This window comes from Manacus vitellinus, unplaced genomic scaffold (genome assembly GCF_001715985.3).
Source record: "Manacus vitellinus isolate BGI_N305 unplaced genomic scaffold, ASM171598v3 scaffold_30_pilon, whole genome shotgun sequence".
NCBI lineage: Eukaryota > Metazoa > Chordata > Aves > Passeriformes > Pipridae > Manacus > Manacus vitellinus.
Window position 1 is genome coordinate 8,478,297 of NW_021940291.1, and position 22,904 is coordinate 8,501,200.

The window sequence follows — 22,904 nt, forward strand, 5'->3', positions numbered from 1 at the left end:
AAGTGATGCTGGACTTCATTCATCCAGTTCAGTGAAACACAAACCTTTATCTTTCCGAGATGTACTACAGGGCTTTTTTTTTCAGAGACACAGTGAATGACATGAGGATTCATGATGGAAGAAGGTCACCTTCCTTGACTGGATTTGTTTCAATATCCTTTACATAATCAGGAGTGATGTCCATCACTCACAACAGCAGGATGTTGGAAATGGATTAATGACCAATGTAACTAAAAAATATAACATTAAAGAGAATTTATAGGATTATCTAGCAAATAAAGGTTGTGATTAATAGTTAAGATAGACCAAAGGAAATACTGCAAAGCCCTGAGGTCTCTGTATTGTTGGTACTTACTGGAAATGGGGCATTATTTTTTATCCATGCCTAACGTGATAGGCCTCTCAGAAATACCCTGCCATAAGCATGGAATAATAATAACAATGACAACAGGAAGTTTGAAATGGTCCTGAAGCTTTTTGATCTCTTGCTAATAGAGGACACAGCTGTAAATGGAATTGTCAATTCTTTTCAGCATGGGCCAGGCTATACATAGTAAGTGAGCATTTATTAGATGCTGCTTTTAGAAGTAAATCTCCGCCTGATTTCTGTTCACTTTGCTGTTGTTTTTCAAGTGCCTCTGCAGGTTGCTGGAGAGCATTTGATGTAAGTAGTAGAATGGATCAGAATAACATTTTTTTAAAGATAGATATGTAAGCCCTGGTTTCTGTTGAAGAAGCTTTGTGACAATAAAGCAGTTTCCCCAGGTCACAGACAACAGAAATTTAGTGACTTGAGCAATGCTGTCCCTTTTATTCTTCTCCCTGAGCTATACAACATGGGTTGTACAGGCAGCTGAAAACCCAGACTAGCTGGCCAGCTGACTTCCCAGGCTCTTTTTCACGCTGTTGATAAGTAAAAAAAGAAGCTAAGTTTATGCTAATTGAATTAGTAAAATGTCTGCATAGCTGATTTTTTTGACAGCTTTCTTGCCACCATTGAATTGAAGCAAATTTGGAGTCAGTAGAATGACACTAAGGGAAGTTGGGTAATAGATACCTTCCTTCAGCCATCAGTAAAGGGCTGAAGAATTCATTCCATTGGAGAAAAAGAAGTCTTTGTGTCAGAGACATTGCAGCATAAGGGAAAACACTGGAAAAAAGAGGTATCACACAGCTTGTCCATCATCTTCAAGGCACTGATAATGTTATGAAGGTTTTAAAGGTACATCACTCTACTCTGTTGTTTTCTTTCCACGAGTTCCCAAACAGAGAACATTCAGTTCTCCACTGACTCCCTGTAGAGCATCCCTGGCAAAATGCTGTTTTAGAGCTGTCATACTTGGCAAAGAAATTGTGTCAGTAGGTGGAAGGAGATCATGGAGACATCAAGCATATTTTTTAGGCTCTTGAAATATATACGAGTCCTTCAAGTTTGCCTGACTCACAGCCCTGAGCAGCACAAAGATAATGTGTATTTCTGCTCCCCCTCTACTGTCCTGTTGCCTTGTTAAGCATATCAGAAGGAAGGATTGGGCTCAAAAGTTTTATGAGTGTCAGATGTGTGTGTTTGGTTGTAGAAATTAGTGAAGGGAGAAATTGCAAAGTTTAGGTAAAATTCTGGAGTATAAAGGCTGTGCTGCCACACTGAAGTTGTGAAGGTAGATGCAGCTGGGATTTGGTTGGAACCCTAAAAAAACCAGCATTGCACATAGTTGGGGATGAATTGGCCTTTATCCCACCTACCTGCAGTGGATAAACAAGATGATTTTACCCCTCAATTAACAATTTGGCAATTGTATATCCTTTCATTAAGAAAAGAGATAAAAGGCTCTGCTTGCAGCCCTGATCTCCATAGAAGAAGTATGCTTTTCTTTAGTTATTCAACAAATGTGGTAATTTTTCACTTGGAAAAAAATTTTTTGTAGGTTCAGGAATTTGGGAAACTGTGAAATTCTATTTATGAGCAAGATTAGGTGGTAATGATTTAATTGATGGTTGAGCATGCCGACAAACCACGCATAAAAGATCTTTTCAATAATTATGTCTCTTCATGGAGCGGCAGGTTTTTGTAATTCGGGTCCCAGACAGTAATTACAAACCAGATGCTATTTTAGGCACAGTCTGCAGCACACCCTTGGTACTTATTCTGAAATTCAAAACAAACACAAAGCCATTGTTGGAACACTTAAGGCAGAAAGATGAATTAAATTGAGGTAATATGGTATTACACATGAATTGCTATATGAGTACAGTATATATTATTATAACATTTTCTACCTGGGTTCACTGTCATGGAGCATGACTGGTTTTGGTGAAATTATTTTTTTTTAAAGTTTTGTGTTCAACCTTCTGGGTCAAAAATCTCACATTTCATTTGCAGACTGTGTTGCATAAAAATCACAGAGTGTCAGCATTGGGCCATCGGAAAAGTTAGAATGAATTGTTTCCTGATTGTGGTGATTTGACCCTGACTGCAGGCCAGGCACCCACCTAAGCCACTTTATCACTCACCTCCTCAACCATGCAAGGGAGAGAAAATATAACAAAAGGTTCATGAGTTGAGATAAGGACAGGGAGGGGTCACTCACCAATTACGGTCACAGGGAAAACAGATCCAACTTGAAGATATTAGTTTAATTTATTTGTAGTCAAAATCAGAGTAGGATAATGAGAAGTAAAACAAAGCTTAAAAACACCTTCCTCCCACTCTTTCCTCCTTCCTGGGTTTAGTTTTATTCCCAGTTCTCTACCTGTTCCCCACCCAGCAGTGCAGGGAGATGGAATGGATGTTACAATCCCTTCATCTCAAGTTGTCGCTGCTGCTGCTTGGGTAGAGGAGTCCTTCCCCTACTCCAGCATGGTGATCCTCCCACAGGAGACAGTCTGTGAACTTCTTCAATGTGAAGCCTTCCCACAGGTTACAGTTCTTCATGAACTGCTCCTGCATGAGTCTATTTTTCCATGGGTGCAGTCCTTCAGGAACCAGCTGCTCCAGTGTGGGTCCCCCATGGGGTCACAAATCTTGCTCTAGTCTGGGCTCTTATCCCCATAGTTCCACAAATCCTGCCATGAGCCTGCTCCAGTGTGGGCTTCCCATGGGGTCACAGCCTCCTTTGGGCATCCACCTGCTCCAGCATTGGCTCCTCCATGGGCTGCAGATGGTTCTCTGCTCCCCGTGGGATCTCCATGGTCTGCAGGGGCACAGCTGCCTCACCATGGGCTGCACCACGGGCTGCAGGGGAACCTCAGCTCTGGCACCTAGAGCACCTCCTCCCCTTCCTTCCTCACTGACCTGGGTATCTGCAGGGCTGGTCCTCTCCCATATCCTCACACCTCTCTTCCCTGGATATGATTACTTCTGCACAATAACTTTTGTTCCCCTTCTTATATCTATCATCCCAGAGGCATTACTACCCTCTCTGATTGGCTCAGCCTTGGGCAGTGGTCGGTCCATCCCGCAGCCAGCTGGCACTGGCTCTGTGGGACATGGGGGAACCTTCTGACAGCTTTTCACAAAAGCCACTCCTGTTGTCACTCCACTGCCAGCACCTTGCCAGGCAAACCAAATATGCTGATAAAAATTGAGGCTTGTTAACAAACTGTGAAAGCCATTCCTGTAACAGGATGTTAGGAGAGTCAGGATGAGACACATAACGCAATTTTGGAACAAGATAATGTCATACTCTGCCTGTGAGAAACATGAGATATTTTACTCCTGTGAGTAGTGAGCAATCATTAGCACTAAACACAGGATGTTTTGCATTCCTTGCACGTTGAAGTGCTGCTGACTCGTCCTACACCCTGAAATGCGGTTGTGACTCAGGCAATCAAAACAAATAATGGTTTGGTTTTTTTTTTTTGCTTTGTCACATGTAAGTACCCTTTTTGAAACAGTTCCTAAAAGGTGCCAAAGGGGAAAGGAAATTAATATAGAGCAATAAATCTAAATCTCCTTTCCTTAGAGGTCCTGTCTCTTAAGGACAGTAACATTAGAGTTTGCTGTGCCTTTGGTTTATATAAAACTTCCAGGTGTTTTCAATTAATTGTTGTTATTTGGACAGTTGGATAGTGTATTGTGTCTGTTCCCCTGAATTCTATGATAACTCCTGTTGTAAACACAGTTCTCTTGCTTGTCCATTTGTTTTCTCTGTTGCTGAACATTATTTTGGACAAGTGTCAGAATGCTGACATCTCAGGCTGTGTTATGGCCTCAAACATTTTATTAAGGTGCTTACCCAAACTCCTAAAGACATCAGATGTTTGATGTCTTTAGGAGCAGACATGAGTAGCCATTGATTTTGTGATTTGCTGCCACTTCGGATTTTGCAGCATTCATCAAAAGTGTTTCAGGTCTGGCCATTACTATTAAATCATTAAATTGCAATCTGGCAGCATATTCCACCATGTTCTGACATTCTGCAGCAGCCCTTATGTCCCTACACCTTTGGTCTACTACCTGAAGACAAAGTACACGATTTTTTCTAATGCAAATGTTATTGCTATGAGGTGAATAACAGATGAAATGTGAGTGAAGGCTGAAACAGCTCGTTACCACCCTTGCCTGTTGGACCTGGGCTCACTGGGAAAACCACAGGAGAAACCAACATATTTGGGAAAGTTTTCTTATATATGAAGAATGGGAACAGTTGAACCCATCTGTTAGTAAAAAATCACTGAGGGAAAGATGATGAGGGAAAGGTTTTGAGGAAAGGAGGAGAAGAAAAGGCAGATACCAGAAGTGAAAAGTAAAACCAGGAGACAAATAAAATGAAAATCTATCAGGCATATATCTAGATAAAACTTAGATGTTATTTCTACTTGCAAAGGAATTTCCAAACCAAAATGTCTTAGATTTTGTCTGAAGAGCTGCAGAACTTCTGAAGGTTTAGCTCAAATGTGCTGTCTTTCCTTAGCAGGACCAGGGCCGGAAAGGGAGTGGGGGAGAATGGCACTCCAGTTCCCAGGCAGATGGGAGGAAACGAAAAAATAATTCAGCAGAGCCCCACACCCAAATTTAAAGATGCTCCCCATGAAAGGAAGGAATTGTTTTCGAGCAAGCTCAGCCTATTATTTGGCAGTGTTTGGAACAATGAATTTTAATTTAAGGTGGCTTTAAAGTAAGAGTAGGAGGAAGTAGCTTCCTGTTGTTTTTTACTGAGAGGAGATACAGCTCCAGTCATACTGAGAATTCCTCCTTCTGGTTCAATCCATTTTAACTTTTCAAGTAGTTTAAGTAGTGCAGAAAGAGAAGCCTGGGGACATTTACAAACATCTGGATAAAGATGCAAAAATGAATTCATTTGGGGAAATATAATAGAAAACCTTTCACTCCTGCTACCAGTAACAAGAAACTCATCCATAGCAGTAAAATGTTTGTTCCTAATTATCATTGCTGGAGCTGTGTGGTACTGAGCAGATTATAATCATCATTCCAGGTGTACAGTAGGTTTCTGCTACCTCTGATGCATAGCACCACTCAGGCACTCTTTTACCATTTATGATGGCCTAACCTTATTTTATTAATTGACCAAAATTGTACCTGTATTTCTAATTGGTGCCAACTCATAGATGTTTGCTGTTCCTGTAGCTCCCAAGTTCCTTTTCCATTAGATTTAAAATTTTATTTCTTTGTAAGAGTTCAGTAATGGAATTCAAAATTAAGCAGAATATATTTTAAAAGGTTATTTGAACTTCACAATTATGTGTGTTGCTGCATGGTCTACCCAAGTTAGAAGCTGGTGAGATTCCTCAAGGACAACTGAAGAGAGGGGACCAGGGCCAGGACTAGCAAAGAGTTTTTGAGTGCTTAATGTCCTTTTCCCGAAACATGGTCTATATTAAAACTTTGAACTGAAAGTAAAATGCCATCATGTTTGGAGAGCTGAGGTTTTGAAGGGAGGAAATAACAGTATCAAAGGTTGTTTTCTGGCAGACAGAAGAGGTATTTTTACTGGAACAGTACATATTTGGAACTGAGTTACACTAAGATACAAGAACTGATTGATGAGTTCAGAATTTTTTTTAAGATATATGACTATTAATCAAATGTTATTTAGTAATTTTTTTAATGTAGTGAACTATATTTTAAAAGAAAAGGCAAAAGTTATTCAAAAGGTCTGAAACTCTTGCATTTAAAAGATGTTTCTTTAAATTCTATTTTTGGGAGACCCAATGTAGCTCAAGTCTATTAATCTATTGTTTTAAAAATGTTTTTGTGCCAGTTACCAAGATATAAATGATATGATTACAGAAACATTCTCAAAACAGAATGCTGTCTGCTAAACTTAAAATTACAAAGCTTTATAAAGGTTCAGTATAGAATTTATTATTAAGAATGGTTTCCCTAAAAAATATGATTTTATTGACAGTTTTTCCTTTGGACTAAGAATCTAAGACTAGTTAACTTACTGACATTTCTGACATATCTAAATGGTTCTTTAATATTAAAACAGATTTAGTCAAGCTCTTTGATCCAGACTGTTCAGACCCTTCTTGTGTTATGGAACATTTACAGATTTTCCCATGTGTGCTTGTATTGCAACATAAATTCACTGAATGCTATTTGGCAAGTTATTAAGTGGTTAAAGGCCATGACCTTTTGGATAGTGTGGTGGACCAGACTGAAATGTGTGGTTAATTAATATGGAAATAATAAATGCATAAGTATACCCAGAGAATTGTTTGATGCTGTTTAAATGGCAATATTAGAATATCAAAAAGGGAGACAACAACACATGTTGCTTACATTAGAAACCTCTGTTAGGACTCAATCAGTGACAAAATTGTCAGAAGTGAATGGAATTAGTCCATGGTACAAACCACTACATGATTTCTTTCCTTGGAAAGGTTACTTTCAGAGTCACAAAGTTTGCCAACGTGATCCTGTCTTTAGTCAGCCCTGTTCTGTGTCTCTGCTCTTTTCTGAGTTACTGATTTCTTACTGTAACAGCCCATGTCCTCAGCTCTTCAGGGACATCACTCTACACTCCCACTCCTGTCACTCCAGGCACTTTTTAGACTTTGTAGCATGTCCTCACTAGGCATTCCCCCTGGGAAAGTCTCAGTCAGCAGCTAGTAAAGCTTGTCACTAACAAGGTATCTCCCTTTATTTTCATCTCTCAGCTGATTAGCTGGGCAGGATTACTAGGCTTCTAGGTTGAGTGCTACGTGGGATGCCTTATTTGCTATTGATTGGGCTTTTTCAGTGAGGAGTCTCAACCTTTGGCTTCTTGCTTTCAGTCATTAACAGATTGTTGCAGTCAGTCTTTCACCTGTCCCGGTCTTAATGGAGCTTTTTTCAAGTCTGTAGGCTACATATAAATACTTAAAGGATGATTCTGCTGGAAAAATGTCTTGAAAGGAGAGATGTGTGGGCCTGTTTTGACAGGGGAAGAGGCTTTTGCTTGGTTATTAACAAAGAAATAGAGACACGCAAACCAGTACTTTTGAAAGACACTAAAAACAATTTTGAAGTTCATACACCTCCTCTTCTGGAGTGTATTTTATAATGGCTTATGGGACAGAGAGGCATAATTAGCACTACATTCATTGCCAGGGACAAAATGCCAACAGTTGTGTGCTTTGTTAATCTTCAGTCTCTCTTGTTACCCCAGCATGTAGCATCATTTATAGGTACCTGTATGGAATGAGGAAAAACAGGAGTCTACCCAGGCCCTAAGGGTGTTACCATTATTAAGGATAATATAATACCAACTTCAGAACTACAGGCCTGTTCTCATTCTTTTACCACGTGCCTGTGATATCAAATAATCCCAAGAAGAGAAAAGAACTAAATTAATTTCTTTCTTAGTTGCATGAAATATTGTTTTATGCCATACATTACACGTCAGCGGCCCTTTATTACTGTGGTATGTGCAAGCAGGATAGATCTTCCAAATGAGGAAAGAATGAGCTTATCCCTACAGAGACAGAGAGACTCTTACTTAATTAGAAGTCAGGCATATGTAGAACCCTTGCTGATGGATGTATAATTTCAGTTGGTGTAAAAAAAAAAAGACAAGAAGGAAAGAGGAGACAAGAGTGTTGCCTTTCTAGGTGCAGTTTGTGTAATCATACCAGATTCATCTGTGCTCTTTTCCATTTGTTTCTGGGCTCTGCCAGGGGACCTCTGGGAATATCCCAGAGCTACATGTCACGAGTTGACAGGAGGACTGCTAATTTTGCCAGTGTGCCATGCTAAATAGTGATTTTGATAATTTAACACACTGTTACTTGATAGAAGCATTCCTGTAGCTGCTTGATTTTTTTTCTTACTATTAAGCATATATGAGATTCATGTTTGATATGTCAAATAATCTTTCTGTAAAGATGATTGTGGACATAGGATGAAACAAGAGGAAGTTTCAGTATCCAAACCTACAAATTGTGTTCAAGTGATGTAAAGTAACTGCCATGCTAACAGCTTTGTCTCTCTGGCCTCATTTATTTTATCAAAACACAACAGCTATGGAGAAAAACTGAGCAAAAACATTTCCAAAGTGTTCCAGTTGGTTTTCTCAATAATGAACTGAACTTTAATATATTAAATACAAAATAGTAATAAATTACAATTGCACAATTTCTTACAGAGTTTTTATTAAGATCAAAACTTATTTGTTCAGACTAGATTTATATAAATAAATCACAGTACATTTTTACTTGTGTTTAGAAGATTGTAATACGTATTACAAAATTAAGATTTTTTTTTTTTGTCCCTCAAACCATCACTGCGAAAGGAATCATGCATTATTTCTACTAAACGAACAAAAATGCCCACCTAATTGAGAGAGCCTTGATACAGGTATGGCTCTACTCTCCAAAATTAGACATGAAACATAGAGATACCAGGACTATTTATTGAACAGGAAATAATAAAGTATAGTACAATGTTCATGTGTTATTAAAACCAAAAGTATACCAAAACAACACACCTCTCTTCACGCACCTTTGCAATGGGTATTAAAAATGACAGCTGGCCAGCATGCAACTGAGTCAAACATTCCAGTTTCACAATGTCTACGTCTGAGCAAAAGAAGGAGGAACTAAAAACCCCAGACAAAACAAAGGAACAAATGAACAGCCCAGATGCTTACAAGTCCTCTGGTCATCTTCCCCTCTGTGCCACGTGTGCTGCCTTCGGCGCACAGACGAAACCTTTCCTGGGTGGTGCCTTCCACTGCCATCTGGATTAGTGCGCCTTATGGACCTTCAAGGAGATGGAGGTCCTCTCAGAGAACTGGAGGACCCTGGAGAACTTCCAGCTGTAGTTCCTTGCCCAACCCACTCTATTAGAAATTAAGCTCTAAACATGACTCTTGGAACCACTCAGCCTTGAATGTGCAGTGCCATGAAAACCCAACTCACACCTCGCACAGCTGGGATCACCTACTGCAAGGTTGTCACTTCAGGACAGAATTATGGCTGCAGGAGAGGCTCGCCATCAACTGCAACAAGATCCAAGGTGATGCTGTTGCAAAGTCTGTCCCAGCACAGGGGTTTCTATTAAGTTCTACAGTATTGTGGATTACTTTCTCTACATGGTTTTTTCTTCTAGATAAGAAAGCCATTGTTTTCTCTTTTGATACTGAGATGTAATCACATTACAATGCACTGTTCTAAAGGGAAAAAAGCATTTAATTGATGACACTTCAGATGGAGTCACCTGATCTAATTTTTTTTTACTTCTGTTCAAACAAAATGCATCAACAGTAATTTCAGATCGATTTCTACCTGGGTAAACCAGACTTTTCAACTAAATTTCCCAGTCCCCATTTACCGTTTGCTACTTTTAAACTGAAAGGGAGTTTGCAGCAACTTTTTTGTTTTGATTGCAGATATTTCCCCACCGTGCTCGAACGTTGCCAGGTGATAAGCATGTAAACATGTCTCTCTATGTCGCTGACTTTTGGGTGCTCATGATAATATAGCTACATGTCATGTTTGCTTGTTTAAAAACATATAAAGGAAACCAAGCCAAACCAAAGGACAAAACCAACCAAAAACCCCCTAACAACCACCCTCTCAAACCAAAAAGGGTGGAGTAAAATAACCTCTTCTTTTTCATGCTTTTGCATTGCCCTTTGCTGTTTCATTTTGGACTGAACCAGGAGTTTTCCACTACCACTAGTAAAACTGGACTTCTAAGAAACAAGTTTCTCAAACGTACTGCTTTGGTGTTTTGTGGATCTGCTGGCATAGAAAGCTGAAGTGTGCAATGGCTGGTAAGAACAACTTGAGCACTGGGTCTTTTATACTACATGTTGTCTTTCTGTTGTGGTACTCCCCACCGCTGCCAGGATTACTGACAGGGAAAAGTAAAACTAAAGAGAGCAGGAATGCTTTTAATGTCTTGTGATTTCAGTGGAAACACACAAAGAAATATTTCAGCACTCAACTGCAGAAGAGTTGTGCTGGGAGAGTCTTTTCATGGGAATATCACAGAACTGTCCATTGTACTTGGCCTCAGTGTCAGTAACTCGGAAGGCTTTTCCATTGCCACTCGCTGCTTTTTCATAAAACAACATCTGACATGGTGGCTTGTTATGGAAAACTAGAAGTTAAAAACTAAAATTTAATAGCACGTTGTTAAAATGAGTGAAATGGGATTAAAATCCTACTGAGATGTACTTCTAAGGGATCTCCTCTTCTGTTTCAGGGTTAAGATACATTTCATACAGCCTAATTATGCATTCACAACAAATAAGAAAACAAATGAGGGTTTTAGCTTTGAAATAATTCTTGTGAGTCTACTACTAATTTACCTCTGAGAATCAGAGTTCAGAAAAGAAAGACTGAACAGTATAGGGACCATAGTTTGCTCTGAGTTTCCAGTGTAACTATCCTCTATTTCTTCCAGTGGCTGTTGTATTATTGTAATACAGTCCAAAGACAGCAACAGTCTACCGGCAGACCAGAACCATAACATGAAAATATTTCAGGTCTAGGGAATATCATTGGTTAAGTGGAGTATAAGGGTGAAGAGTAAAGTATCCAAATATAGAAAATAGCTATCATTCCATAGATGCACTACTATGATAAGGCAGATATTTGTAAAAAGCACATAGTAATGCCACAGCCTGAGTAACACTTTGCAAGTCATGAGACAGCAAAAATTAGGAGAATATAATAAATTTAGGGGGTTTTCCTCATCCCTAAGCCTTTGAGGTATGCTGGATTCCACTTAAAATGCTCACTGTCACAGAGATTTCTTTCTTGTTTTTTGGTAAAACTGCATTCAAAATAATTCTTTTGATGCCAGACCCTTGAGCATTAAATAAACTGAGTATGGTAATAAAATAAAAGAACCCCAACCCACTGGCAACTATAATGATACTACTTTTTGTTTGATGCCCCTCTGAATTGCTAGGGACAAATCCTAAAAGTCTCCTGCACTGCTGTGTTGGTGTTTTCACAGAACTCTCTTTTGCTAATGTTGCAGTGGCAAAGATGCCAGCTCCGCGTTCCAGGCAGGGGTGCGTGTATAAAGATTTGTCCAGGAAATCAAAGAACTCCACCCCAAAGCAAGAGCTCCTCCTCCTTTGCTCATGCCCATCTCCCCATATTGACTCCTGGGACATGAGCCTGGGTAAAGAGTGCAGGACTTTGCCTGAGGTGAGGATCATGCAGGAGCAGATACGCACAATGGATCACACCACTGGTCTGCTGATACAAAGCTTCAGCTGAAAGCACAGTGAAATAATTTTGCTGTGGCAACTTCGTGTCTGTTTTTCTTTCTTTTTTTTTAAATGCCCAATTGTTACTCATCTGAAACTGTGCTTGGGCAGGTTTTGAAGTGTTCAGTTTGCCAGAAGCACCCTTGCCCATGGTATTCTCCACAGCATGGCACGAGATTTTTGAAAACCACTGTACTTACAGGGCTTCTGCTTTATAGCTGCAGCACAACAAATCCAAGATTTCCTGCAAGTGCCAAGCTGTGCTTTACCCACTAGCAATCCTTATTTTCTGAAAGATCCCCATTGATAGGTTATAAAACTAATTTTTCAGATTTGGGGTAAGAATTTTAAATATTTCTTTAATCCATGCATGCATATCTGTGTCAGCAAAGTTGCAAATCCAAAACACTTGGTGACCATTCCACACATACAAGACATGAAGCAATGTGTGTGCACATAAGCTTATCTGAACTATATTTAAAGACCAGGGCTCCCTATCTGTAAGTAAATAGCAGACAACTGTACCGTATAAAATACCCATACTTTGCATTTGCATTTTTTAAACAGAAAAATCTTATGTAAAAACTTGAATCGAATTCTCTCTAGAAAAATTTGGAGGAAGAGAGAACTCCATGCATGGCTAAATAACTGGCAAAAAATTATCTCAGGGTCTCTTGGTTTGGGGCATAGATTTTATTGCGTGAAAGAGTCCAGCGCTTTGATTTATTTTCTTTTAATGGTCAGAATTTGTCAGAATTTACAATATACCATCATGTAAAATAGCCCTGCTAATTCTACCACAAATAGTAAAGGAAGTCTTCACAGGCACTATATATTTGGAACAGCATTTTAAAATGACACAGGGTGTGTTTGTGCCCAGGCACACGTGTGTGTGCTTGTTTGTATGATCAAGCATTGCCGCCTGTGACATGCTTCCAACATTTTGCAGTGTTGTGGACACAACTAAGAAACATTGACTGGAATATCATCTACAAAGGTTGAGGACTAACAACCTCCATGTTATACAGATGGTTATCTTCTTTCTGAAAGAACATACTGTCATTACAAATACCATATGCATCTTGTTCGCACCCAACAGAACTTTTTTTACAGTTTTTCAGATTTGAAGGATTTCTTCAAGCAACCATATTAATTTGTTTTCATGTAGGTGAAAGGAGGCACCAACTGAGACTGAGGACGCAACTTGTCATCAACAAATAAATGCCTGATGACAACCATTCTTGAAAAAAAATTATTTAGAAAGCTATCCATTCACAATACTGCACCTTTTTTGCAAATACAAGGACTACTTTTGTTGCTGCTTCCCATACTTGTTGGTTTCCATTGCTATCATTTTGCTTGTAAAACCTGGGTTATTCTAATGAACAGAAATGATGACTTGAATTTGGGTAATGCTTACGACCATACAAATAATCTATCAGTAGCAATAGTGTCAGCTGGAGAATTAATGCTACAAGTGGATAACATTACGCTACTTGAAACCAATAGCTCTTCACACAGTAGAAGACTGAGGGTCCTATTCAGCAAATATTCAGGGTCCTATGGCTGTGGCCACAGAGGTTCCAGAAGCTCTCGCTGAGTCTAATCCTGATTCAGGAACCAAAATGATATGCTGTGTATATATTTCTCTGCACAGCCTGGATGCGCTGGACACCCTCCCCCACTTGATTCCTGGGAAGGAAAAAAATATGTCTCTGTTTAGCTCAGTGACACGAAAAGCAATCCACAGTAATGAAATCTAAAGAAGTTAGCCAGGCATGTATGAAAAGAACAGGATGCCTGTAAAAAGGGAAGAACTGTCAAAACCTAATTGTGGGCTCTGGCTGCAATGAAATTTATCAAAGAGGGAAGACACGTTGGATATAATGATGTACAGAACTTTTGATGAGAGACACTTCTCCTATTCTGGGCAGGAACTACTGCATAACTACTCCTTGTGTGCTGTTTCAAGCCATTCCTATCAATGCTTGGCTACAGCTGGAAGCTCGGTGAGGTGTTTTCCAAACCCAACTCCCAAATGCCCAGGTCGGCATTTCAGGCATGGCACTTCAGCTCACATCTAGCTTGTCACTGAAGGCACAAACACACAGGCAGAGCTTCCCCACTTTGCTCCATCTTCTTTCACAGACAGTTGCACGTTGGCAGCCCCCGTGCTGTGCAAAGGGACGGTGCCTTCCCACTGCGACTCTGCTGAAACTGCGCCGCCGTGGTCCCCAGGCACTGGGAAATGCAATTGCTTATGGACACAGGGCGAGACTGTGGCATTCTTCCCAGTTTGTAGCATCTTCCTACTGCCTGAAAATTATTTATGGAACCGCCTGGGGTCAGCACTCACAGCCAGGCAGGTAAATCTTCAGCTGCACCTCTGGTAACACGGCCTCACTCTGATGCATAAAGTACACTCAGAGAGGCTGCCTCCACGTATGAGGCGCTTACAGCATCATTCTTGGCTTGATATGGATACTATGGTCTTTCCTGTCCTTCAGCATTGGGGATAACACTGTGGCTGTTCATAAACGTGATAGTTTCTTTTGACTGGGATTACTGCCTGACTTTAGGCAGTGAGAACAACAATGGAAGTAAGTTGTGGTAACTCTTAGGAAGCAATTTAGTTAGATCTCTGATGAATTTTTGTGTCTCATGAATCAGGATTAGTGTTCCCTGTATTGGGGAGAGGATTAGACAGAGGGATTAAAAGGACATCTTTACCCCACTGGACTCTGTGGAATAGCCCCTGAGGATATGGCTAAGAAAGAGTTCAACAGGAATGCCAAATTTCTGCTGAATAGGTTAAAAGGGTGAGGAAGCCTCTTCGGCAGCCATCCAAGCGCAGAAGACCTGCATAACATTCCTGCTGAATAGGGCCCTAAAGACAAAAAACAAAACAAAACAAAACAAAAAAACCATAGGAACCTTGAAAAGCTTTTCTGATTGTGTCGCTTCTTATCAGCGCCTCAGATCTCCAGAGACACTTAAACATATTTTTTTCAGTGCAGTTAGGCATCCTTTGAGATGTGCTAGTGCCATGGATGATATATTGTTACAAGAAAAGAAGTAAATTAGGTTGTTATATATATAAAAAAAAATAGGTCTTGATTGTTCTGTAAACAAGGTCCATTTCTTTTTGTCAATTATCAACTGAGAGTTACCCAAGATCGGATTTAAAACACAAAACCAAACCCTTAATTGAGTGTATAATGTTTGGTGTTCTCATACATATATCTTGTAGACATTAATTACTTTCTGTCTCCCTGAAATTGAAAGGAGCAGACTTAACTTTCGTTTTATGTTTGACTTTCAATATCGGTGTTTCCAAGCCCTTTTCTAGGATTTACTTCATGCATGTAGATCTTGGGTTTGTTCATAAAATTTTATCCAACCTCTAATGCCATATGGAGGAATATTCAGAATAATTCTAATGGAGAAGTAGGAAATAAAAGTCTTACCTCTACAAGAGGATGCCAGTGAGCAATGGGTTTCCGAGGATATGAGAGCATTTCGTTCCAGTGGTCACGACCTAGACTTTCTGCATCGTTGCCTACTTGACATACTCCAATGACCTCATTGTGACCTACACTGTGAAAATGTTTCATAATATTTTTTTCTTAAAATTTTACCTTTAGAACCATACCATTTGCATATTTAATCAGAAACATTAATAATGCATTTTTAGAATTAATTCTCTCCTGAAAAATATCATGTACTACAAAATACGTAGGTTTGCTCTTTGCATTTCCCACTAATCAGAACGATTTAATATTTCCCCCACTGTGCCTATGTGCATTTGTTTCTTATTTTTGCATGAAGAATATAAAAGGTTCTTTGCCTCTGTTCTGTTATTAGCTGCAAATCAAAGTAAACTCTAAGCCACAATTTTATAACTGGAGGTCTGTGTGTGAGGAGTTTGAAAAAATGCACACAAACAGAACATCAACGTGCAGAGTGTCTGATTATATGCTCAATTACTTCGGTTTTGGTAGACATATATGCAGCTTAGTTATGTCAGCTATGAAAGCAAATCTATATTTTGAAACGTAGAAAGGAAATTCTGCCTGGCGAAACAAAAAATTCGAATCTTCTACCAATATCAACATGAAATTAATTCTCCACTTATAGGGACAAAATTAATAACTTTCTTTCTGGAGGCAAATCTGCCGTGCAAGATTTTATAAGCCAACAGTTGATGTCGTGTTACAGCTACAGGTATCTCACCGGTCATAATCCATAACAGCTATCGACAAGTTAATTTGGTCAATGTTTTCTGGAGGGACGTCAAAGACTATGGCTTCATTGTAAACGGGATTAAGGGTATTCCTCTTGGTGGAAGTTTTTCTTTTCTTTAGTCGCCTTCCCTCACACATTAAAGAAACCTTCACGTAGGGATCTGTGGGAATCATAAGAAAAACGCTGATTTTCTTTTGACGCTTTTAAGCAAACATAATGGCAAGTGAAGGGAGCAGACTTCTTGTATTGCCCATACCTGCTTGCAGAATTCATCTTCTGGACCTGACTGGAATTTGAGCTTCTTTCTTACCATGGGGTGCCGGGGACGCAGTGGAGCTTTGAAAGCTTTACCTGGTTGGCTGCTTATAATGAACAATTTAGGTTCAAGAAGCCCCTTGTTGTGCACAAACTTCTCGGAGGGTATTAAAATATCCACTGAACCATGTTATACATGAGTATTTTACACAACAGCCTGTGTATCAGCCTATTTATAGCAGCCTAATTACTTGTTAGATTTGTAGCACAGACAGAAGATGACAATGTTTTTCACAATGGGATTTACTGATGTATGGTTAAATATAATTCAAAATGTAACAATTAGCAGCTTATATTTCTCAGGAGAATTATAATTATTTTTAAACTCCTGAATATAGTAAAAAAAAAAGCTATTTATTTGCAGGTCCTTTCTGGGAGCTGCACAACTCCCTGCTAGTATTTAAAAGTAATTTATGAATTTTTACTTAAATTAGTTTATAATTTTCATTATCAAATTTTGAAAAGGTTGCTGAAAGGACTCTGGGATGGTCACTTCTTTGTCCATATGCCAACAAAAGCAGCATTGGTTCAGTGGCTCTTGGAGACTGGCAGAGAGGGTCAGTCTGCCTCTGTGCCATAATCAGAATACTCTGCTGCTCAAATTCCCAGTATTAGGAATGCATTTTGGCCAACTCATGCTACTCTGAATCACAGTGGCTTTAGAAACAATAATCTCGCTGTCTACTTAAGAGTAAAGTACTTTAAATTGTCGGTTGCAACTGAGTAATCTAAAATATATTATTTATTTCTCACAAACTTCTGTTCTTGAGTAACTCATAATATCATAATATAAGAACCCTCTTCTGAAAAATCATTCTGGGATTTGAAAGGGTTGAATTCTTTGTCTCTCAGGAGGGAAATGGGACAGAAATCCATACTGAACATTAAATTAATTCATACCTGATGCTCCTGTGATATCCATTGCTTTTAAATTTCTTGCCTTTATTATTGTAATAGTTAGTCTACCAGCTGTTGGAAGGTAGCAGAGGGAAAACATAAGGTCACCAAGATCCACGTTATCCTGTTCCAAGAAAAGAGAGATAATATGAAGCAATAATAAGAATTTTCCTACCCACAACAGAAGCTAGAGATAAGAATATACCTTTGGGGATCTACAGTTTAGCAGGCAAAAGCTGAATTCTCATTCTGAAACACATCTGAAAAAACAGACATCCATCTGCATACAAGGTTTGAGTCGCTACGTTTGTTGCTGGGCCACCAAAGTTCTCGAGGGTAAATGAGGTTTTAGTTTCTAGCACTCAGTCCTTGGAGCTGACACTCATTTAAGTGATGAGATACTGTAAGGCACCAGAAAAATCTTTGTCCTGTTTTATATTTTGTAGTGATTTGTTTTGTACCATTGATGAGCAGCCACAGATGTCTGTGCCTTTCCTTCTGGTTTGCAGGAGGATACCCACAGAGAGTTTCACAGAAAAAACCATGGGTTGCACAGGACAAAGTCTTATGCAACTCTCAAGTTTGCATAAACTCAGGTGTGATAAGTCTGAAGTGTCTATGGCAATGGGACAGTCTCTGCTAGAAGTGGAGTAAGGACATTACTTCCTGTGCCTGGAGCAGACAAGCTCCCTTATCAACCTGTTTCAACCTGATTTACAACCTGATTTAGAACCCTTTCCTCTGTTAATGGCATTAACAGGTTTCAGAAAGGTAGTAGCAAGTGTGCAAACCCTATCTGCAGTTACAAAGCATTGCCTTCTTGGTTGTTTTTTCTTGGTCTTTTTTTGTTTGTTTGTTTTTGTTTGTTTTTTTGTTTTTTTTTTTATTGGTTGGTTGGTTGGATTTTTAAAAAGGGAAATTGAAGTCTTTTATGAAAAATATAGTGAATAAAGGATTGTATTAAATTATTTCTGTGATTTGATTTGCATTGTTTTGACCGAGCAATGAATTCATACTTTCACAGACCTGTCTCCTGTAACCTAATATTTCATTCTTGACTTCAAAGAATTATAATATCCAGCAAATTCAAAGCTACATTCCAGATTTTACAGGGAGGGAAATACAGCTGTTGTGGAGTATGTGTATCTTGCCCACTTAGCTTTGTGCCATAGCTCCTCTCCTTTCCCAATCTGGCTCCTTCTGTGTCAGCCACCAAAAAATGAAGGGTGGTGGATGATATAGAAAGTGAGTGAAAACAGCTCTCAAAACAGCCCCTAACACAGGTTTGTCTCTGAGCTGTCTCTGGCTTCTGTACAGATCAATGCCCAGAGCCTGAGCCGTTATATTACATAGTTTCATGAGTTACTAGGGGAGATAAGCAGGACAGAAAATGTTGTTGTCACAGAGTCATAGAAAAACGTTGTGTCAGAAGGGAATTTTAGGTGTTGCTTGATCCAACCCCTTGCTCAAGAGAGGCATCTTCGCTTTAGTTCTCAGCTCATTCGAGGAAAAACCCCAAAACATGCAAATTCATTCAAAAGTAGGTCCTTTCCTTGTGCTGTTAATTAAGAGAGATGCTGCCAAAGAAGGAAAAGGCTGATATTATGGGCCCTTTGTCAGGAATAACCAGCTTTTAACTCTGAGTTGACTTCATCACTTATCATCTTTTCTGTTCTGAAGTTCAGTGTTTCATGGTAGCTGTAAAGCTAATAAAGGCTGTGACAATATCGAGGTAGCTCAGATGAGTCACCCAGTTTAGTGTCTCTTGATGGTGCACACTTGGTAACAGACCTGCTGCAACAAACTGTGTCATTGACTCACTTTGTGAGAGGATCAAAGTGCTGTTTGAGAAGGTGATGCTGTAAGAAGTATTACAGGCTGAAGCAATGTCAGCACACCCAGGAGGACAGCACATCCAGCACTTAACAATGCAGGAGGAATTTCCCAGTGATCAGCTGCAGCTCGATACCTATAACCTGGGGAACAGGAAGCAAACTTTTCACTTATCCTTCCCACTGTGATGAAGAACAACTTCCAACATGTGAGTGTACTTCACCAGCTCTGGGGTGCTGAGATTTGTGGCTGTGGAATCCACTCGTGCTGCATTTCTGAGGGGAGCAGGATTTCATAAGCCATTTAGAGAAATGATTGTCTGAAGCCATCTTTTGGGAATTTGTCAGTCTGGCAAGTTTTTTATAGAGAGGTTATTTTCAGTGAATTGGTCACTAGCCTTCAGAAGAAGACAGCATTGCTGAATCACTCAGGTTTTCCCTGACCATAAAGAAGCCATCAGGCAGCTGTTGCTATAACTGTGTATTTTGGCATTCCTCAATACTGTCAGCCACAGCAGCCTCACTCTGTATTCAACTCCAGTGCTCCACATGGTGACTAGGAATTCATTCTGTGAGTACTGTAAATGCTTTACTGTTACTACCAAATACAAGAGTTTCCATTCCAGACTTGGTCATCCTGAATGAACATTTTAAAAACTTGTTATCAATTCTTATCAAGAAGTTCATAAGTAAATGTATTACTACACAATTGTTTCATATATAAATGCCAAGAAAAATCATAGTATCACAGAATACCCTGAGTTGGAAGGAACTCACAAGGATCATCAATTCCAACTCCTAGCCTTGTGTAGGACACCCCGAGAATCACATATGTGCCTGAAAATGTTGTCCAAACACTTCTTGAACTCTGGCAGTCTTGGTGCTGTGACCTGGGGAGCCTGTTCCAGTGCCCAGCAATCCTCTGGGTGAAGAACCTTTTGCTGATATCCAACCTAAACCTCCCCTGACACAGGTTCATACCATTTCCTCAGTCTTGTCACTGGTTACCAGAAAGAAGAGTTAAAATATGTTAACCTTCTGCATAAATGAACTGGTTAGGAAAGAATGGATCCCATATGTTGAATGCAGTGTCAGGAATTATGCCATAATATACTGGTCCACAAACTTTGTCTTACATGTGAAAAATAATTGTCACCTGCACTGTGATGTGTTTTTAGCAAATGCTGCAATGACAATAATACTTCATTAACACTTTTTGAAAAATTGCATTGGGTATTATATGGGAAAAGCATTGTTATGCTGGAAACAGAGTCTGTGATTTCTTCACCCTTTTCCAGTTCTTGAAGTTACAGGTGTTGTAGCAATAGGTCACAGATGCCCGTGAGATTGTCTGTTCATAAGCCAATACCAGCAGTAATCTAACCAGGGCAGTCTGGGAATGGGACTGAAGGGAAGCTTGCAGGCAGCAGCAGGAAAGAGACACTTTTTGGCATGCAAATCCTTCTCCAAGTCTGAAAAAGAAGCCCTGCCTACTCACACTTTCATTTTGACTTGTAGAGAATGAATGACTACTCCATCATACTGGCTACTTGTGAACGTTTCTTTAATTTTGGTAAGACAGATTTTCTAATAGAACCTTTCCCCATGCCCTGGCTATTTGTCCCTGCTCATCCCTGTTTCTGTAATCAAAGGGCAACATTTTCAGCTGTTCCTATCATTGTAAATTTTGCTGTTGGGGCCTCAAGGTTCAGTTAGAAAGGTTTAATGAGGGAATGTTCTTCAGAGAGTGCCACAATCTGCGACTGCACACAATCTGTGACCCTTCCATCCAGCAAACACCAGTCTTTACTATAAATGCAGTTTCCTAACAGAACCAAAGCCTATGCAACAGAGCCCAGAGAGGATTAGTGCACATCATCACAAGTTTAAAATCACTGAGCTACATGGCTTAAGCCACGGATTGTCACTAAAGGTGTGCTGTATTAGCAAGAAATAGCTTCAAGGAACAGAATTAACAAGTATAGAGGGCAGGATCTTCTGCAAGGATTATGCTCCTGTTTGAATTGAGTACTTATGTGTTACTATGTATGCTTAACAATACGTGGCAATGTATTACACTGCCAGAGACATTTTAAAATTTCTGCATAGAAAGAAATTTCATAATATGGTAGGTTATTGAGTCATGCATGTTGTACAATCTAAATATGTGTCTTCCTTCATTCAGTGTGGTGCTAATACCACACTGTGCATGTTATGGTGCAATCATGACAGCCCCAATATAACCAGACCAAAAGGCTGGGCAATGGCATTAATAACTTAAAAGAAAATAAGTAGAAGATAATTCAATTCCAATTATAATTTCTGTATATGTACATGCTGTGTATTATTTTTCTTTTGGTCCTGTTCAGCATGAAACATAAAAGAAGAGGAAGAAAACACTGCTTCTATTTTTAATCTATAAATCTATAACCTGCTCATTCCTGTGTTTTTAAAAAGGTAGAACATGGCTGGCATCTGCTTTGCTTTTCCAGTGCCCCAGGCTTTGGCCCCAGGCTTGAGGTGATGGCTGAGTGCCTTGATGTTGTTAGCTGTGCCTTACAACACGCTGCACAGTCTGTTTTTGATAATCCCACCTAGATTTGTCTCTGAGCCCTTGTCCTGTTCATGCAGTCCTTTATTCAAAAGGGCAAGAGCATGAAGTTTCTTCCTTTAAAACATCCCAGTGTTACCTAGGAGAGTTATATGTATTCAATCCAGCTGGAGAGTTCAAACCAGAGGTGTAAATCACAAGGTTTGCCTGAAAACTGCAAACAGAATGAATCCCACACTGAAACCTCAAGGCAAATTTTACTCTTTGATTCCTGTTAGGAGGATGGAGACATAGCCCCCCTCACATTATCCTTCCTCCTTGCTCCATTTTCTGGTGGAAATAATTGATAACATTACAAAAATCATATTATTTGAATAATTTTCAGTGGCTTCTACTGAAAGGTTTAATGTTCCTACTTTTCCAAGAAAACATTTCTGTTTTTCCTCCTGTAAAATTAACACAAAATAAATATACCTTTAAAAATGTTGAATTCTAATAGTAATATTAATAGGTTTTTAGTCTAGAATCACATGGTATTTATAGAACTTAAAATTATTAAATTTTGTTGGCGAATAGCCTGCAGGATTAATCACTCCCTAGTACTGTGTCAGCAGCTCCATGCTGTTGCTTAGTGAGTATAACTCAGCATATTAAACAGGGAGAAGTGTAACCTTTAAGAGGACAGTGAACATGGGTCCCTAAATGGCCTCACCTTTGATACCTGGGAGGCTGCATCAAGCAGCTCAGGCTGGATCAAACCTTCTCAGTGAAACCTGTAAATAACCTGGTAGTTAAGGAGTTTTTGACAAATGGGGATGACATTTGGGATCAGATTTCTCCTCTCCCTTCTCCTAAATACATTTGAGTATTTATATATAAAAATAGCAGAGAATGAGTATGTAAAATCATGCAAAACAGGCAACAAGGGATGGAAGAAAACAAGACAGATTATAGGTTATAATGTTTGCTTCTGCTGCTGGTCTGGAAGAAGACATGCTGTCTTTGAGTTAGGCATTCTTAAGGTTTGTACCCAATTTTTGGCAACTTGAGTTTTGTATTTCTGGAGCAGAGAAGCTGTGATAGGCCTGTCACCACGCAGGGCCTGTGCCACTCTAATTAAAGCATATGTCTCAATTATACCAGGTTCCTCAGTTCTCCAGCTATAAAAAGACAGACACTACTTTTTCACTTTTCGGGTATGTTGCAAAACTAATTATGGATTGTGAGGTGCTTGCATGTATTTTTATGCATCTCACCAGCTTACCATTAATGGGAGCACTTACAGGCAGTGATGCCCCTGCTTATTTCCTTTAAAATTACTGTTGAAAGAGGTTTTCAAGGCACTAGTGATTTCAGAGACTTGATAAATTCCCACTGCTACATCAGAGCTGC

General features: G+C 39.4%; 1 protein-coding gene across 1 annotated transcript in view; it reads right to left on the bottom strand.

Moving 5' to 3' along the window:
- Positions 1-11,450: 11,450 nt before the first annotated feature.
- SYT9 (synaptotagmin 9) overlaps positions 11,451-22,904 on the bottom strand; it is a 35,319-nt gene continuing 23,865 nt past the window's right edge. Inside the window, exons 3-7 of the mRNA XM_025895469.2 lie at positions 17,133-17,253; positions 15,906-16,077; positions 15,140-15,269; positions 14,403-14,559; positions 11,451-13,364 (exon numbers count right to left, since the gene is read on the bottom strand). Of these exons, the coding sequence (XP_025751254.1) occupies positions 14,452-14,559; positions 15,140-15,269; positions 15,906-16,077; positions 17,133-17,253 (531 nt within the window). The 3' untranslated portion in view covers positions 11,451-13,364; positions 14,403-14,451. The remainder of the gene's footprint in view (positions 13,365-14,402; positions 14,560-15,139; positions 15,270-15,905; positions 16,078-17,132; positions 17,254-22,904) is intronic.